Raw genomic sequence first — 17633 nt, 5'->3', positions numbered from 1 at the left:
TCAAAAGTTTGTAGAACGAATAAAAACGCAAAAACTGTGATCTTGTAATACAAAAGTATAGTGAAGTGGGACCGATACCCCCACGAAGGTCATAGCTTGCACAACCTTCCGGCTTCAATTATCTTACTATATTTTGTACATGGATGCGTTATCCAGTGTAATATACATATCAGTGGTCCATTATTTTCCCGTAATCGACCACTGTCAGAAACGCGTATGTTTACAGACAAATAAAAAAACAAACTTTGTAATGCAAACACCAAAACGCAAATTAAAAAAAACAAAAAACCATTTACGAATGTTATTCGAAAGAAAAACACTTGGAAAACAGTTTAACTATCCAGACGATACAAGGTTTATTTTTTATGGACGAAAACTAGAAAAGTGAAAGCCAACCGGTCAAAAACAGCCAGGACGAGGAAAAAAGCAAGCTTCGTTTCAGGTCAAATCATGCCCAATAATAAACCTTTTAATAACCTTGCTTTCTCGGTCTTTATCTTTAAGGCCCAGTTCAAACGTTGCATTTTACATGCGCCGAATCAAATGCGAGAATTATGTGCATGTAAAATGCGACGTTTGAATCAATTAAATTCGACAGATTTTAATTTAATGCGACTTAGTCGCATATTCGACTGAGTTAGTCGAATATTCGACGAAAATTCGATGTTGATTCAAACGTCGCATTTTACATGAGCCGAATTTAATGCATAATTTATTTTAAGATATTTCTAAGCAAAAAGAAATTATTTCCATGCTAAATGCCATGCGCAAAGTTGTAAAAACATGGCGGCGGCGAGTGATGGTAATGGCCCTTGTATTTCGTGCACAAGTTTAACAAAATACACTTGTTTAAAGTGCAAAAAATTTATATGTACAAGGTGCTCTATTTTTTAAGACGACGAAGAGAGTGTTGGTTGGAAAGCAGAACGAGCGGTTTCTCGTTGCGATGCATGTTTTCGTGAAAAGATTGGGAGTGAGGAAGTCGATCAGTAAATTGGTAGGAGTACATCTTCTCGGGCGAGCATACGTTCATTTCGACTGTCCTCTTGTGAGAGCACCGAAGGCGAAGTAGAATCGACCAAGGCCATTAAGACAATTGAATAAAAATTCTTGTAGTTATGATATTCTTTGCACGCTTGAAGACCACCAAGGGGGGCATTTTATAGGAATATGACAACCATCCAAAGCATAATTCTTCCATGTCCACGATTTTTTTCTTGAAATCAGTCTGACATTTCGGCATGTTTTTTGAAATTGTTTCATTCCATAAGAATTCAACGAGAAGTTGACATACCTGCTGCACAATGGTGCTCACCGTTGATACTTCTCTTCCTGCCATTTCAGCGATGGTGTAAAAGTACTCTCCTCGTCCCAATCTGTAAAGGCATATACCAAGTCTTTCCTCCGGAGAAATGGGTTCCTCTGTGACAGTTTGCTTTTGAAGTATAGGTTGAATACGACTTAAAATAAAAAGAAAGTTTCCTCGAGATACACGAAATGTTTTTTTGAATCGAAGATCAGAATAAATACTCCAAACTTTCTTCCACCAGCCGGAATTTCTATCTTGTCTTCGACATGATCGATAAGGAGAGCTACGTACGAAGGCATTTTTTTGACCAATTAACGGTAGAAAAACATGGGAAATTTGCAGAAGCCGCCGTCTCGTTTCTAATAGTTTATTTACTGTAACATGCATCAATATTCGTCTTTTCCTATTAACACAAATCATATTTGAAATGCATAAACTCAACATTTTCCTGTTCGCCATTTTAGGAAATTAGTACAACAAAATGAATAAACTATGAAAAAGTGGAAGCATAACTATAATAAATGCGACTATTAAATTCGACGTCTGAATCAAACTACGCATAAAACTATTTTAGTCGACTAAAACTCAGATTTGATTCGGCGCGTGTAAAATGCGACGTTTGAACCGGGCCTAACTCTGTCGATTATGCGACTAATGTCGCATTAAATTAAAATCCGCCGAATTTAAATGATTCAAACGTCGCATTTTACATGCACATAATTCTTGCCTTTGATTCAGCGCATGTAAAATGCGACGTTTGAACTGGGCCTTACTAAGAAATATCGGACATCTGTGTTTTTGTACAAACTTCGGTCCGATATTTCTCCGTAAAGACCTTGAGCTCGGTTATTAAGGGCTTAATAATATACATGAAAAATTTCTCAATTCTGTTGACTTTTAACTTCAGCGTACGCACATTTCAGCCGGCTAGTTATTTTAATTTGACCGGCTCGTTTATTTTAATTCCGTCGGATATTTCTTTTCACAACACCATAGCTTCCACACACACCGCTAGAACAAAGTAGCTATCTACTTTCAGCAGGGTTCTTCTTTGTATCCAGAATCATCTTTATAACGGGGAGCCTCAATTGCCAAAGAAAATCTACTTAAAAATTACGCCAGCCATTGTAATTGCTTTGTTTACAAAAATGTAACTTTCCCGTCTATGAAATGTTTTATTTTGGTTGGCTCTTATATTACTTCTTTGTTTGACTAACCAATCAGGAGTAGTTTTAAATAGAAATCAACACTTTATACGTTTTTTTGCACTGTTTCGCTTTTTTGCACCGTGTTTTACATTTTTTCACTGGTATTTACAATAAATTGCACTGCTCTTAACCAATCAGAATTGAGAAATTTTGCCATGTATATTATTAATAAAATAAGCACACACAAACGCGTGCGCTGATTGGTTTAGAGCTGTGTTTGCATTACCCGGGGTCAAAACGATCTAAGCTCAACCAATCAAATCAACGAATCAATGAAAGAGAATTTGCAAATTAATCATCAATACACATTAGTAGAATATCAAAACGTTTCGTTTGTCTCGCATTACTATTGTTTTATAAAAGAAATAAAAGATGTTTGTCGTGTTTGCACTCGGAAACGTATGTGAGAGCTCTCGAGCAGGTGCAACCCTCGACCTTCGGTCTCGGGCTTGCACTGATCTGCTCTCGAGTGCTCCCGAAGGTCTCCACGGTTTGCATAAGCCTGTGAAAACACAACATCTTTCATTTCTTAAATATTAATCCTTTTACTCAGTTATCACTCTCGGCGCTTTAATGAAAATGCTGGACAGGGTTGTATAATGATAAACATACTACTTGCAGTAAATCTGAATCGCTGAATGTATTTTAAAATGAATAACACACATTACATTAATTAAAAGAAACTATTGCAAAAAGTAGGGGAGCTTCACCCCCAACCAAATTACTGTTTTCCTGTAAATGTGCTATGGGAGATTTTTCCCTTTCTGTTATTGCTAATCTTTTAAAATATCAGACGAAAGACATGACAAAAAAAGAATACAAGACGGCAAAATATGGCTGAAAACGTCTTTAGGAGGAAGCTAGGTAAAATATAGTGCATCGCATGTCAACAAAACAATGTCAATCGCTTTCAAATAGTACGTGATTAGAGTGACATAAAGGCTCATTTTCATCTCATGTTTTTATTTCTTGAGAATATGAAATTTCAATTTCTGCCAATTTAGTAAATATTGCTCTTATACAAATTTCTTTCTCCCATAACCACATCTAAAGGAAAACTTTTTAGATACACAATATTCAAGCACTTCATAATGGTTATTCCATTTTGTTCTTTGAAGTTAGAACCATTTTGAGATGCTGTTACTATCAGGACTTTGGTCCTGCATTGAGGAATTGTTTCATATGCCATGTCGTTCGTCATTGTCAACGTTTATTGTGAATTGGGGAAATTATTTACTGCTCCCCCAGAAATGATAGCTCCCATAAGTCTATTATTTTTCACCTAATTAGGAGCAGTTGAGATTACTTCTGGTAAATGAAGTGCATAAAAGCTTTAATACAGGTTCTCGACTTCTACTATAATTACAATAGTAAAACATCTTTTCTTTTGGCACTAATTTCATAAGTCACTTGAAATGGTTCGTTGGAAAAGTTTAACAAAGAAACTTGAACATTCAAATCATGTTTGTCGTTTTGCTCTGCAGTGAGAAGTTAAAAAGATTCTGTTGCCAACTATTCTAACAAAACACTGCTTTTTTCAAAACTCCAAAAGAGCGTGTGTGTTAATAACAAGAAGAAAAGTACAACAGGATGGCATTTATTGTCATTTTACACAAGCTTATGACATAGGAAAAATGGCATTCTTAACTTAAATACATAATGCCTGACTCAGACATTTGAATACATGAAATTGCAGTCTATACGGTAAATCAGGGCAGATCAATTTTCATTTGACAAGAGCGGTGTAAATTTTCCAAAGGGGTGCATCCTTATCCTAGCTATAGGTCACAGGACCTCAGGCTATTGAAGATTTGTAAGCTTAGAGATGGGTGAACCTTGCGTAATAAGAGTGCTATATTAGCTTTTTAAGAATTTTTTACAAAGTTAGTTAAATAATGAATCCTATAGTTGTATAGCTGTATAATACATCCTTGAATAATTAACAAAGCTTCATAATTATGTACCCAAATATTACTAACGACGACAAAAAAACGAATACAACAATTGCATTCACCCATGACAAACAAGGGTAAACAAAAATTTGGGCAAACAAAGTTGACACGACAAATTAATTTATTTCGAATTTAATGTTGCAATGAAAACGTGCATTGTATTAATTCAATTGCAAATGGTGTTATTATATATATGTAATTGCCTTTTAAATAAGTTTCACTTTTCACTCAGTTTTACTGAACAATATCCTAGTCTCTAATACTATTATGACAATAGTCTACAGTACGTAACACCATTTTTGAACTTTTTTGCTAAGAAAATCCGACCCTGTTGTAAATATGACCAGATCATCAAATTCATGACAACTGACTCTATGACAACTGACTACTATTACAAACAACTGACAGCGATTATGTTATTAAAGTTTGAATGAATAAGATTTTACGAGAAAATATACTTCTAAATGCAATAAAGAAGTACTTGAAATCGTGTCATTTTCCTTTATAAACTAACTTTTTATTTCAGTTTTTTCCACCACAAACACAATTTTAAATTAATAATTACTCGAAAATCCCTTTTTTGCATAGTGAATTTGAAAATTGTATAGTATTTGTGGCGAATTTATTGCCAGCTTTGGTGTTAACAACTTCCAACATTAATTGTGCGCTTCTTTACAGAAAAACAACATATTTACTTAAGAAATTATACTACAAGTCGACAAACATACATTTACAATGACAATAAAACAGGTTGTAACATACCCACGTATCTTGGCTTGTCCTCCTGAAAATTTTAAAATGATTAAAATCTTTGGTTTCAGACGGTGACTGACGTTACGATACTGTTTGTGAATGCTATCACCAAACTTAGAAATGACTGCAAGGAAGCGGAAACGATGTTTGTCATGATCAACACTCCTTACCATATCATTTGACATGTTGCCAACAGCAATCATTTGATGAACAAACCAAATGTTTATGTTGTCGTTCATTGAACAAAGTGGTAGTGTTCATGAGTCTGGAAGCCTTACCAAAATATGAAGGTTTTGGATGACGAAGAAAGTTTTTTGTTCCTCTGACTGGGGTTTTCCAAGGCAAAGTTGTTGATAAAGAGAAATTGATTGAAGTTACCCTGCATAATATATGATTTAGTTCTCTGTACAGTTTAGACGTGCTTCCACAGACGCTGTATTATGACAAGGGCCAAAGCGAACGATTTAACCCACTGACCAATTCAGGTTTTCCGTGAATACTGATACCGGTTATTTTTCAAGAAAATAGCTGGAAGCCATTGGCAACGATTTTGCGTAGCAAAGACCAGTCTCTAGTAATTGATTCCACTAATGGACGAAAAAAATATAGCACTTCTTGGACGATGATGAGAATCCCACGAGGAAGATTCCATAATTTGAGAATCTCCACATAGCCCATTTCTCATTTCCAGATCACTGTTACATATAAAGAATTCAAAAAATGGGACATAGACGCACAAATACTTGAAAAATACATTATGAGAAAAAGCTAACATTTGATGGCGACGTGAATCTGAGATGAGGTTTAGCTTACATTTATTGTCAATTATCTTTGTCTTCAAGCGCGCTTTAACTGCATTCAGTTTTGTCTCAAAATCAACCAAGAGACTTGGCAGTTCATCATCCCAAGCACTTGATTAAGATATAATAGGTTTCAGGTATACAAGATGAAAAAATTGGTTGAGTTTCTTGCTTATAGAATTTAAGTTCTTGTTTAATTATACCTGTTGACAATATACAAATTCCAACGAACATGCGTCAGTATGATTTGATATTATAGAATGAAAATATCTATTAAAGCGGAACATGAACTACTTTATGTTGAATTGGTGAATGTGATCAAAATTAATCAATTCAATTTTTTTGCACGCAAATGTTTTGCAAGGAAAACTTTCAATATTTAAAAGCTTCACAATGTTCTAACCAGCAAAGGTGCAAATTCAGTCAGGCAATTTTATTCTATGTCAATATCCAATAATCCAACAAACATTCAAAAACAAAGACCTAGTTTATAGTGTTAACACTACGGCCTTTAGCTAGGATTATTTACCAAATTTGGTAAAAGAAGATGAAACATTTCAAAATTTTACAGTAAGCAATAAATATAATTGACTCATCTGGAATTTGAGATCTTTTGCTATCGATATTACGTCGATGTTCACCCAGCAAACCTTGCTCTACTTTCAGCAACTGAGAAGAGATTGCTATGAACTTTTTTATATATATCTTTAGAACGTTTTAGTAAAATAATGAAACAAACTTGAAAGACAATCTTGCAAACTAAAATTACCCACAGCAGCCAAAAAAATATGTTATTTATATTTTTTTCGTCTTCACATCACGAGAAGTTTATATTGTATTTTAATTATATCCCTAAGAACAGATAGATTACATTTAACCGTTGTCTGTTCAGTAATTGATGCACAGGTACGATGTCACTTGTGATAAGAACTAAAAATGTGGCCATGAGCAGTCCAGGCGAGTAATATTGATAAAAAAATAAAAATATCATTATTTTTTTATAAGAAAGCCTGTGTTTATGAATAAAAATGCTAATAGTTTATTAAATATTTATCTTTTATAACATTTTTGAGGTAGCTACATAAGTTTACAAAATTGAAATGCGGAAAATTTCATTAAGTTAGCTCGAATCTTGAATGAGATAGTTTCCCCCATAAGGGGTAAGTCTTCATCATTTGAGAAATTTGGCTTTAAAATTTTTAAACAATTGTCATTCATTAACATTCTCTTTTACAATTCTATATTATATTCTAAATAAGGTTAAAATGTCCTTCGATAATAGGTTTTATCCTTCTTTTGTTCATTCTTGCTCCCTTGCTCTATAAAGACCAAAACTTGTATTCAACCGACATCGACACAACAATATTCCTTATTTGAGAGACTATTTTCGTATTCAATAATATTGCTCATTGATCATTGAATAATTGTCAAAAAATGTTTTAAAGACAGACACAAACAACAGCCAACTGCTTTAGAGTACTTTTCAAGGAAATCCAAATGCCTTTCAAAACACTCTTTGAAGGCAGGACCACGGCATTTTCAAATTGGTTATTTTAGCAATGTCTCCAAAACAGTAGCAAGTAAACAAAATGAAGAAAAATCCCCAGCAAAACCATAGAAATATTCTTTGCTGAATCATGTATATATGATACAATTGTTCATTCTGAGTAAGATAAATACAACGTAACTATAGATTTATTATCAAATCGACCTACTTTGTAACCAACACTCTTTCACAGAGCATCGCTAGAGTCATTGAAATCATTTTGTTGTCTTAAATAGTCAACTACACTCTCTAGACTGTGGCAGAGTTTGGGGGTGGGTGCACTATGAGATTGTTAAGCCTGATAGGTAAGCACTTAAAAACGGCACTTCGGCTAACGAGTGAAATGTGGGTGAGTTTTGTAATAGAGGAAACGATTTTATTAAGATTCGAAAAACACATTAACTTTCATTGAAAGTCATAGGCAACAATAAAATCATTTGCATAAATAAGCATTTGTTTATCTTTTGTGTTTTTCTTTTTGTTTTGTTTTAAAATACTGTCTTTAAAGCCTAGTTTACATTATTAATAAAATTCCGAAGACTTGCCTGTAAAACTGCAATCCAGCAAAATTTGGTGCCCTCTTATTTTTAGACGTGCTTTCATCGACTCCACTTTATTTTTCTTCGATGCAGCTTAGGTACTGGAGGCTATAGAATGCTTTTATAATCTGAATTTGCAACTATTTTTGTATATAAATTTCCTTCCCGTATAAAATTCTGAAAACTAGAAATCTTATGTAGCTATACAGCAAACACATACACATCTTACATATACGGTAGATATGTACAAAATCTTACATAAATGGCACATAAACAGTGGCGTAGGTAAAAATTTCTTAATTTCTTCGATAAATTTTCCGACATCAGGACGTGGCAATTGAGCGTGGCCTAAGAAATGTATTAAATATGGGGTTTCAAAACTGTGTACAAACATAGGAAATTAAGAATTGTAACATGTTTATTTTATTTACAATGTACATGAAATGGCGGGTTATTTGTTTAAAAAGGGCTACCATTATAAATAAACCAGGTGCAACAAATGCGAAATAACAAACAGTTATTTGAAAATTATTTTAGTTTTGTCGTTCAAGAAAGGCATTTAAAGTTCTCGAATCGAAATTTTCAAAATAATTTCTCGGTTGATGGAAATACTCGCGAAATTCAAAAGGCGTTTTTCTGTCATAGTACTGCGAAAGCATGTTTTTACGCGTTTCAAACAACTAAAAGCTCTTTCATCATGTATTAATGAGACAGGAACAGTTAGAGCAAGTTGTAACAATGCTTGCAAACTGGCCTGTCAAATTTTTGTCCTTTAAAAACACGAGAATTAGGAAATTTGACGGACACTAAACTGAACACGTGAATATATTCCACAATTTTCTATCTGCTTACAAATCAAAGAATTTGATAAAAAAAAAAATACTATAAATGGCACACAATCTATTGCTTTTAGTTCTATTGGTGACAATGGATTTAAAATGCAAGTATATTTTCTCTTTGTTACTCAATTGAATAAATAATCACTTTGATCACTTTACCATTTTACTTCATAATCACTTTGACAAGAAAACTCTTTATGTGATAATGTTTTCCACCATGTGAATGTTGCCATGTCAATATAAATTAAATTCTGTTAGAGCTTAGTTTTCTTGAAGAAGGTAACTGTCATACTACATCTAGCGATGTTAATAAACAAATGCGCAGTAAATTTTTACCACATTATGTGGATATTTTCAGCTGGATTCAACCAATTCATTAATTTAAAACTAAGACAAGAAAAATGCCAACTTCTATCTGCTTTTCATCAATACATCATTTAAACATTCATCACAACCAAATGTTTACCAACAAAACTCGACAAAATTGTTCTGAAAAGAGGAAGATTATTTCCAACATTTTTCGTAAGCACTTTGCACAATTGAATGGCCACATTTGTTTATTATTTCTTTGTTTACTGCAAAAATGTTATACCTTTTACAATATAAGTTCAATTATATATTTTACGTCCGAGAAATGTTTGAGACACTCGTGAATGTACTGTAACAAACTATGAAAACGTGCAATGTTGGTGAGAAATAATTTAAAACTAAAATATTTAATAGTGCTTATAAATCCAAAACTTAGGCGAAAGTGAATTATTTAATAAGAAAGTAAAGATTTTAGAGGTGACGACGCAACAATTACAAAGGGTGCAGTCAGTGAAAGATCAACACATGCTCATAAATGATTTTAAATGGTTCAGTTTGAAGCAATACATGTTTAAATACCTGAAATTTCCAAAAGAAATAAATTTAAAGAATTGCATGGTCGCCTGTTCTATCTATTTGATTTGTCAGGACTTATACATACTGACCTACTTTGAATTCTTAAAGTTACCCCACTTACTTCCGAGAGATCCAATTTCAAAAACTTTTTTGTACCATTTAATTCGCGTCGGATGTCACCACTGTTGGCATTTGTTGTCTGACTCTATACTGATGCCGAGATAATCTCAAATGGTAGCAAATCAATATAGATATGTTCAACTGCGCAAAGAATCGCAATGAATAATACATGAGCTGCATACTGTATACAAAGGCAAATCGCTTTGTTTTTGTCTAAGCTTGATATCATTACATTATCCAAAGAAATACATTAACATATTCTCTATGTACATGATGTTTTCTGCATATTAACTTTTATTTTCGTTTTCTTGATCGACGTTTTTACTGTGATATTGATCTTTCATGCCATCTTGAAAATGTATCAATGGCGCTTTGGATAAATTATGATCTAGTGACTTACAAATCATATTTATGTATTTAAGATTGCTAGCACGCAGTGTCTTCTGGATTTTACAGCAGAGTTTTTATGAGAATTTAGTAACTACATAGGTTAGGTACTCCCTAAGCGATTTGGATATTTCTTTATTTTTAGTTTTGATGAATTTTTTTCTTGATCAATTAAAAAATCGCGGTGATCATTCAATGGAGATATTTTTGGCATGTCAAGGTTTTTACTGCATCAAACTCAATTGACTTTCATTAAGAAATAATCGTCCAAAATTCTGATAATTTTAATTTTTTTGAATTCACGAGTTTCTACACAAGTGTATCATTTGAATTCCAGTTCACATCATACGGCAAATTGAAATCACTAGCAAGAATTAATAACTTTTGAGAGATGCGAGCAAATGTCAGTATAATGTTTTCAAAAATTCCGTCAAATTTTTGTCATCGTTTGGTGGACGACATACAGCAAATTATTATTTTTAGTATTCTCTCAGTATGAACGATTTTTGGTTTTAATTGGTCAACGACCAGCAAATAATTCCTGATCTTTGTAATTATGACGTAATTGACGTCTACATACAAACATGCAGATCTTTTATATTCTGCAAGTATAGAGTCCAATTTACAATAAAAAGTTTCAATTGTTGATGCCATTAAAAGCCTGTTTGGAATAAAGGAGAGGATAATAAATAAACTCTCTGAAAAAGAGGTTTTGAAAGTGTTTTGCATCGATGTGTTTAAGTACGGCTTTTTGGCTGAGAACTCGCTGAATATTCCAATAATTCTCATCACTCATTTATGCTGATTTATTTAAGAATAACTTATTAATCAATTTTATACATAATGGAAAGTCAAGATACTACAATTGATTAATTTTTAGTTCTAAATATGTAGCTATAATGTCAGGTAAGCCTGAACAAAATTTAGCAAATTAGCAATTTCAGATATAGTTGGGAATTATAGAGCACCAAATTTAAAAGTGGCAATATTTTCTAACAAAAAAAGCAATGTTGCTGGGTTTTCTACCAAACAAACTATATATTAGCTAAAATTGGTTTCACATACTTGGGTCAAAAAAGGCACAACATTATTTGATGATTGAAATGAATTTTTTATTGATAATTAAAATATCATAACGTTTTAATCAAGCCATGCAATAATGAAAAAGATAAATTGCAAAATTTAGCATCCATAAAATTCCGCACGAAGAGAAATATGATTATGCCAAGATACCGGCTCAATTCGTATGAAACTGGCAACAATTGGTGGTGATATTTTATGGTGAACAACAGAATCTTTGTCAGAGTTAGCCTGAAACACCTGTAAAAGAAAACGAGCATAAACGTGTCAATTTTTTTTTCTTTTCTACGTTTGGTTTTATTGAGTAATTGGCAAAAAGATGCTAACTCATTTCAAAATAGGTGCGAATTAGATATAGGTGCAATTTTTTACTTACTTTAACGTTACCATTAACTCTGTAACGTTTAAATGTGCTTCCACGGATGCTGTAGGACAAGGAGAACGATGTAGCCCACTGAGTACTTTCAGGTCTTCCTTGAATACTAATACCGGTTATCTTTGTTGTTTTTAAGAAATTAACTTGAAGCCATTGGTTACGATTGTTTGCTCGACTAGACCAGGCTCCTGTATTTGGTGCATTCCTTGGGCGAAATAACCTGGCGTTTCCTGGACCATGATTGGAATCCCATGTGGAGGATGCCGTAAGTTGAGAGTCTCCAATTAACCCATTTCTCATTCCTAATTCACCATTGCAACCTATCATTAAGAATACGATTTTATAACAAAAGCATTGTAACAATTCGTCCTGAGAACAAGATTGCGTTTAATGGAGATTATTGTTGATGAGGACAGACTTACTTTCATCAAAGTCAAAGCTCTTTGTCCTTAAGTGTGCTTTCACTGCATCCAGTTTTTTTTCAAAATCAACCAAAATACTTTTCAATTTACTATTCCAAGCACTAAAATAAAATTACAGGCTTTAAGTACTTAACTATGAAATTTTTTGAGTTTCTTCTATATAAAGTGGAAGCTCATGTTAAATTGTACCAGTTTGACTATTCAAGTTTAATAAAGCCAGGTTATGTATAATGCTTCAGGAATATGTATATTAGCGTCAGTATGATATAATATAGAAGGCAAATATCTATTGAAATGAACAATGTCCAAATATTATAGTTTATGTTAAATTAGTGTAGGTGATAAAAAATATTCAAGAAATGTTTTTGAAGAACCAATTAAGTCAAAAACTTACCTTCCTTCCGCACATGGAATGTTGATGTTCAAAGCCCAAATAAAAGTCACGATGTAAACAAAACCCAACATCGGTTTACGTTTATTGAAGTTCATATTTCTAACAAAGATAAATAGAAGTTGCTCATAGTATTTTATTTATATTTTTTCTAAAAAATAGTTAATGAAGCACTGCCATAAAATTGTTCAAGATTTGTTTAAGTTTGCTTTTGCTCACTAATGCTCCCTGTCTATTTAAAAGTTGAACAATATCCTGTTCAGCACTGAAAAGGTGATGCGAATGTAATCGGCCAATTTTTTCCTATGTTCATATACCATATCCATTCAAAACAAAAGATTATAACTCATACGTCAACACAACGAACAAACTTTACTTAAAAATTTGCTGAATGAAAATGAAGCATTTCAAATTATTACGGTAGGCTATAAATATAATTGATTCACCTGTAGTTGGAGGTTTTTTTGAATCTATAAATCATGTCGATGTTAACAGTCAGAGAGTCTTCATCAAAATGACAAATTAAACATATAGCTACACCATTTTATGAAGCAGCAAACTTTGCTCTTCCTTAAGCAACTGAATCACGAGATCAAGTATTGTCATGTATATTTGCCTTTGTGTTTTTTTATTTTTATATCGAAAATGTAAATGACTTTATATGTATGTGTACTATGATGTTTTGATTGCGTTTCGTGAGAAGTTTATATGACATTTTTAAACTATCCTTATATTGTCCAAAAAATCCCATTTTTCTTCAGTAACAGAATTTCAATATAGCAGATGACAAACAAAATAAAATTTTGTAAGTGAGAAAAAGATATGTGATCAATGCTTCATATCCATCAAATTTTCTCTGCAAGAAGATCAATTCAACAAAAAGAGAAAAGAGATTTTCAGGTAAATATTTTTAATCAAAATAACTTTGTTCATTTTTACTATTCTCCTTAATCTAAAATAATAAAATAATTCTCAAACCTAAGAATGGTTATTTCATTAAATACAAAATCAGAAGCGCCGATTATGGAAAAATCAAAAGTTCTCAACTATATTTTCATAACGACTATATTTTCAATAAATTATGGTGTTTGACTTTTATTTTCTTTGTTGGAATGTAAAACTAGCAGATGGCATTATTTTAATACCATCGTCAACAAAAACGATGCTTTATCTAGTGTTTATGTGGAAGTAGCTCAGGTCACAGAGTATAAACTTCAACAGGACTATCTTGTTCCATTTTATAAACGTTTATGATTGCCTTCAAAGTTATGTGTGCATGGTATATCTGAGCGAAATATGGAAATCTTTGATGTTAGTTTCAAAGATTCTTCAATTGCTATCAACAAAAACTTTGCAATTACCTACTGTGACTATATGTTGACTTACACGTATCAACATCAATCTCCACGTACCGTTTATAATTTTAGGCTAATGACTTCAAGAATAAGAAAAATTGCTCATCAAAATGCAATTAAATTTGGATGTTGATTTCTTGTCTTTATATTTCAAATTTTGGCATAATAACGTTAACAAACATATATGTATATATGATATATCAATGTGTGATATGTTATGTTGCGGAATGGGTGATTTTGCCTAGAACCTTATTTGTATGAAGTGCATCGTTACTTAAGTCTTAAAGATTCAAATCAATTTTCCATTGCAATTTTTCTAACACGCAAAAGTGATATTTAGCTAAAATTCTTTTGTAAAATTTATCAATGTACAAAATTTATCAAGTAAAATTATCATATTATATAAACATATAACGCAGCTTGACTCCCATTGACTATAAGCTTTTATCATGACAAAACATGTTGTCGAAGCATTAACGACACAAGTGCAGATGAATACGATTTTACAAGAGGTATACAGCGTAATCCTTTTGGTTACATTTTAATTACAATTCCTTGTGAAAAAATATTTTAATTTCAGCGATTTTTGCATCAAAATAAAAACGCGACGTTATCTTCTAAATGTACATTTTTCAGCTGCTATGAAAATATATAACGCGTATTTAAATTTTTTATCATATTCACCACTCGAGAAGTTTCTTTAGAATATCTAAATAACAATGTGATGATCAAGGATAACAATAAGGATACGATTGATTGATCCTTAATTACATTTCATGTCGGCTTCCTTCAGCAACTAAACTAAAATTTACAAATATGGACAGAAAAAACAAAACACAAAACACATAAAAAAAATACAAGTCATTATACAAAGCAGATAAATTTCTGTCATTTTGCCAGCTTTAGATAAAATTTTTCGATCAAAGTAATTTAGCTCAAATTAATAAAACAATTTTCAATTAAGTAACTATCGAATAAAATATATGTCTATAAAGCAGAACCGAAGAAATTTGCAATCAAGTCTTGCCTCTCGGCATTGCTGTGGCCTGAGTTTATTGTATTTGCTGTCTATATAAGCCTGTTAAACCCAGGGAATATAAAACTTAAAAAGAAATGTAGAAAACAGAGAGATTTTGAAAAAAACTGGGGATTCCTAATGTTTATTACAACATAATTTTTAAATTGATTTATTGTTAGGAACATTAGCGTGACCACCTCAAGTTTTGAAAAAGAAATTTAGCTAAACAAGGCATGTGTTATGTTAGTAGATATTTGAGAGACTTGTTTTGTTGAAACCATATTTTATTTTACTGATGTAATTACATGTCAAATGAAAGTTTAATGTCCATTCCTAAGCCTGCAGCAGATGGTTGGGGGTAGCAATGTGTACAGCATTTTGAATAGCCATCATTTATTTGGCCTGTATTACTTTCGATACAAGTGTAATGAAAAAACTTCTTAAAGCTTAAATGTTCAAAGTCAAAACCTTTTGTTTAGTTCTAATCCTGGGAAAAAGTAATTGCCTTGTGAACAACTGGCTTCCGGAGATTTAGGATCTCAATAGAGGGGCAGGAAAAGTAACGAGAAGCCAGAGAGTTTGCATGTTTACATATTCTATATTCTTTCATAATGTTTAAGTAATGACGTAGCCGTCGATAATATTTGTTGATAGATTATTTCCTATCTTTTGCTTGAATTCCAAAGGCAAAGTTATTAGAATTGATAAATGGATTGTAATATTAGTCCTTAAATAAATATGATAAGAAAAACTGCATTTCAAGGCAGTCTGATTATTTGAAGTATAAAACCACCTTCAACTACAAATTTGTATACAACTTATAAATGTCTTGACATTTTGTAAGAATATTACTTGAATCAACCGAAGTTAAGAAGCAAACTTTTGGTCATTCAAGAAATATAAGATGTTTGTTGTGTTTGCACAGGCTTATGCAAACAGTGAAGACCTTTGGGAGAACTTGAGAGCTGATCAGTATAAGTCCGAGACTGAAGGTTGAGGGTTGCACCTGAAGTCTCCATCTTTTTTTATGCCTGAAAAGATTTAATATTAAAAGTTTATATTGCAATAAGATGGCAGCCTCTTCTGCCAACGTCGCAATACAAGAAAAGATGCGCGGAATAACTTTCACGTCCAATGCACGGAAAACACAAAACCAATAAAGAAAAACTTCAAAATGAAGAAAATAAAAATAGTTTCTGTAGTTGCTGTAGTTATACAAGTTTTAGGACTAGATGGCCTTTTTTTCAAAGTGTACATCTTAGAGAAATAGCCTTCGTAATTAATATGAGGATAGTAGACTGACTTAACTTTAAAGATTGCCAAATATACATTGAAGCACCAAAAATCGCACGATCAAAAATATCACAATAAGAATGAGTGATTTACCTGCAGTTGGAAATCTATAATGAATTACTTGAATCTTTTCTGATCAGTCTGATAAGGTTTTGTTTAAAATGACCAATTGCATTAATAGAAACACATAAAGAGGCAAAATCAGCTCTGATTCAATCAACCGGTCTTCCTTTAGCCAACTATTAAGAACATACATTGTTATGTATATTTATCTTTGTATATTTTATCACTAAGAGTATTTTTAGATTAGTCTTTTGAGTAATTCATGAATCAATGCCAGCGTGTCAAGGCAGTGATCTTCTTTAAAGAATGTAATTGAAATTTGCTTGTTGAATTAGTATGAAATTGAAATTGTCATATGCATAAACATCATAACGTTCTGTTGTGCGCGAAAAACCTGCCTTAAGGAAGCTTAGTTTGTAACTGAAATAAAATGCAAGATTTCAGTAATGATTTATAGCAATTTATTTTGACGAACAACTTATATTAAACAAACATATGGCTGCCATGCGTATCGATGACATCATGTAAAAACCATTTATCTGTGTTGAACTTTTATATTATTCAGTATTCAGCTAAATGTCAAAATAATTTTTAACACTCGTAAAAAGTGTAAGTGTGTACGATATTTCATCCAGACATTTATGATAAAAGATGTTTGAAACTGCTTTGATCGGTGCATCAATGTAAAATCATTGTGGACTTGTTTTCGTGTGAGCTTCCACACAAAAGCAAGTGAATGTAAAGCACAATGTCGACACAATAACATTAACAAATAGTGATGCAATGTGGCAAGGTGTAGTTACTCAATGAAAGTCTTATCATGAATTAATTTTTAGCTGTTATTCACAAAAGAATACTATCATATTATCTCGCAGCTGGACTCTTTCTTTCACGATAAAACTTGCTCTCAAAGTATCAACAATACAAGTGTTAAAGAATGTACTTAGCTAAAAAGATAAAATTCTAAGAGGTGTCATCAACATTTTCTTATGAAAAAAATATTTCAATTTACGGTTTTTTTAATGCAAAATAAAGTACTCGACATAATTTTACAACATATTCACTAGTGAGTATTGTTGATCTTTTTTAACTTGGGAAGTCTTTTTGGAATAGAGTAATTAACGACTTTATTTATGGTTAATTGAAGTTTTGTGGTCAATATCAGTTACCTATTATGAATGGCAACAAAGAAAATTTATCTTTCAATGTTGGTAAAATACCCGAGCTCATGCTTTGTTAAATTTCCATAAGAAAAAAATGAATACACAATTTCTGGTTCATAAACATGCAATTAACA

General features: G+C 32.2%; 1 protein-coding gene across 1 annotated transcript; it reads right to left on the bottom strand.

Annotated features, from left to right (window-relative positions):
- Window positions 1–11428: 11428 nt before the first annotated feature.
- On the bottom strand, window positions 11429–13196 carry LOC124440678 (lactadherin-like). Its single transcript, XM_046991091.1, has 5 exons — window positions 13054–13196; window positions 12611–12709; window positions 12217–12317; window positions 11795–12114; window positions 11429–11658 (listed from the first exon to the last, which is right to left on the bottom strand). The coding sequence occupies exons 1-5, from the start codon at window positions 13086–13088 to the stop codon at window positions 11521–11523; spliced, it is 693 nt and encodes a 230-aa protein (XP_046847047.1). The 5' UTR covers window positions 13089–13196; the 3' UTR covers window positions 11429–11520.
- Between the last annotated feature and the right edge of the window lie 4437 nt (window positions 13197–17633).

Source organism: Xenia sp. Carnegie-2017, unplaced genomic scaffold (genome assembly GCF_021976095.1).
Source record: "Xenia sp. Carnegie-2017 unplaced genomic scaffold, XeniaSp_v1 HiC_scaffold_2, whole genome shotgun sequence".
NCBI classification, from domain to species: domain Eukaryota; kingdom Metazoa; phylum Cnidaria; class Anthozoa; order Malacalcyonacea; family Xeniidae; genus Xenia; species Xenia sp. Carnegie-2017.
Note: the sequence above shows the minus strand (reverse complement) of the source record. Positions and strands in the feature narration are given on the sequence as shown.

Bases quoted from the DNA above. Each gene is read 5' to 3' on its own strand.
- LOC124440678 (XM_046991091.1), bottom strand. From the start codon at position 13,088: ATGATTTATAGATTCAAAAAAACCTCCAACTACAG. The intron at 12,318-12,610 runs GTAAGTTTTTGA...ATTTTATTTTAG, and splicing joins ATTCCATGTGCGGAAGGAAG to TGCTTGGAATAGTAAATTGA. The intron at 12,115-12,216 runs GTAAGTCTGTCC...TCTTAATGATAG, and splicing joins GAGCTTTGACTTTGATGAAA to GTTGCAATGGTGAATTAGGA.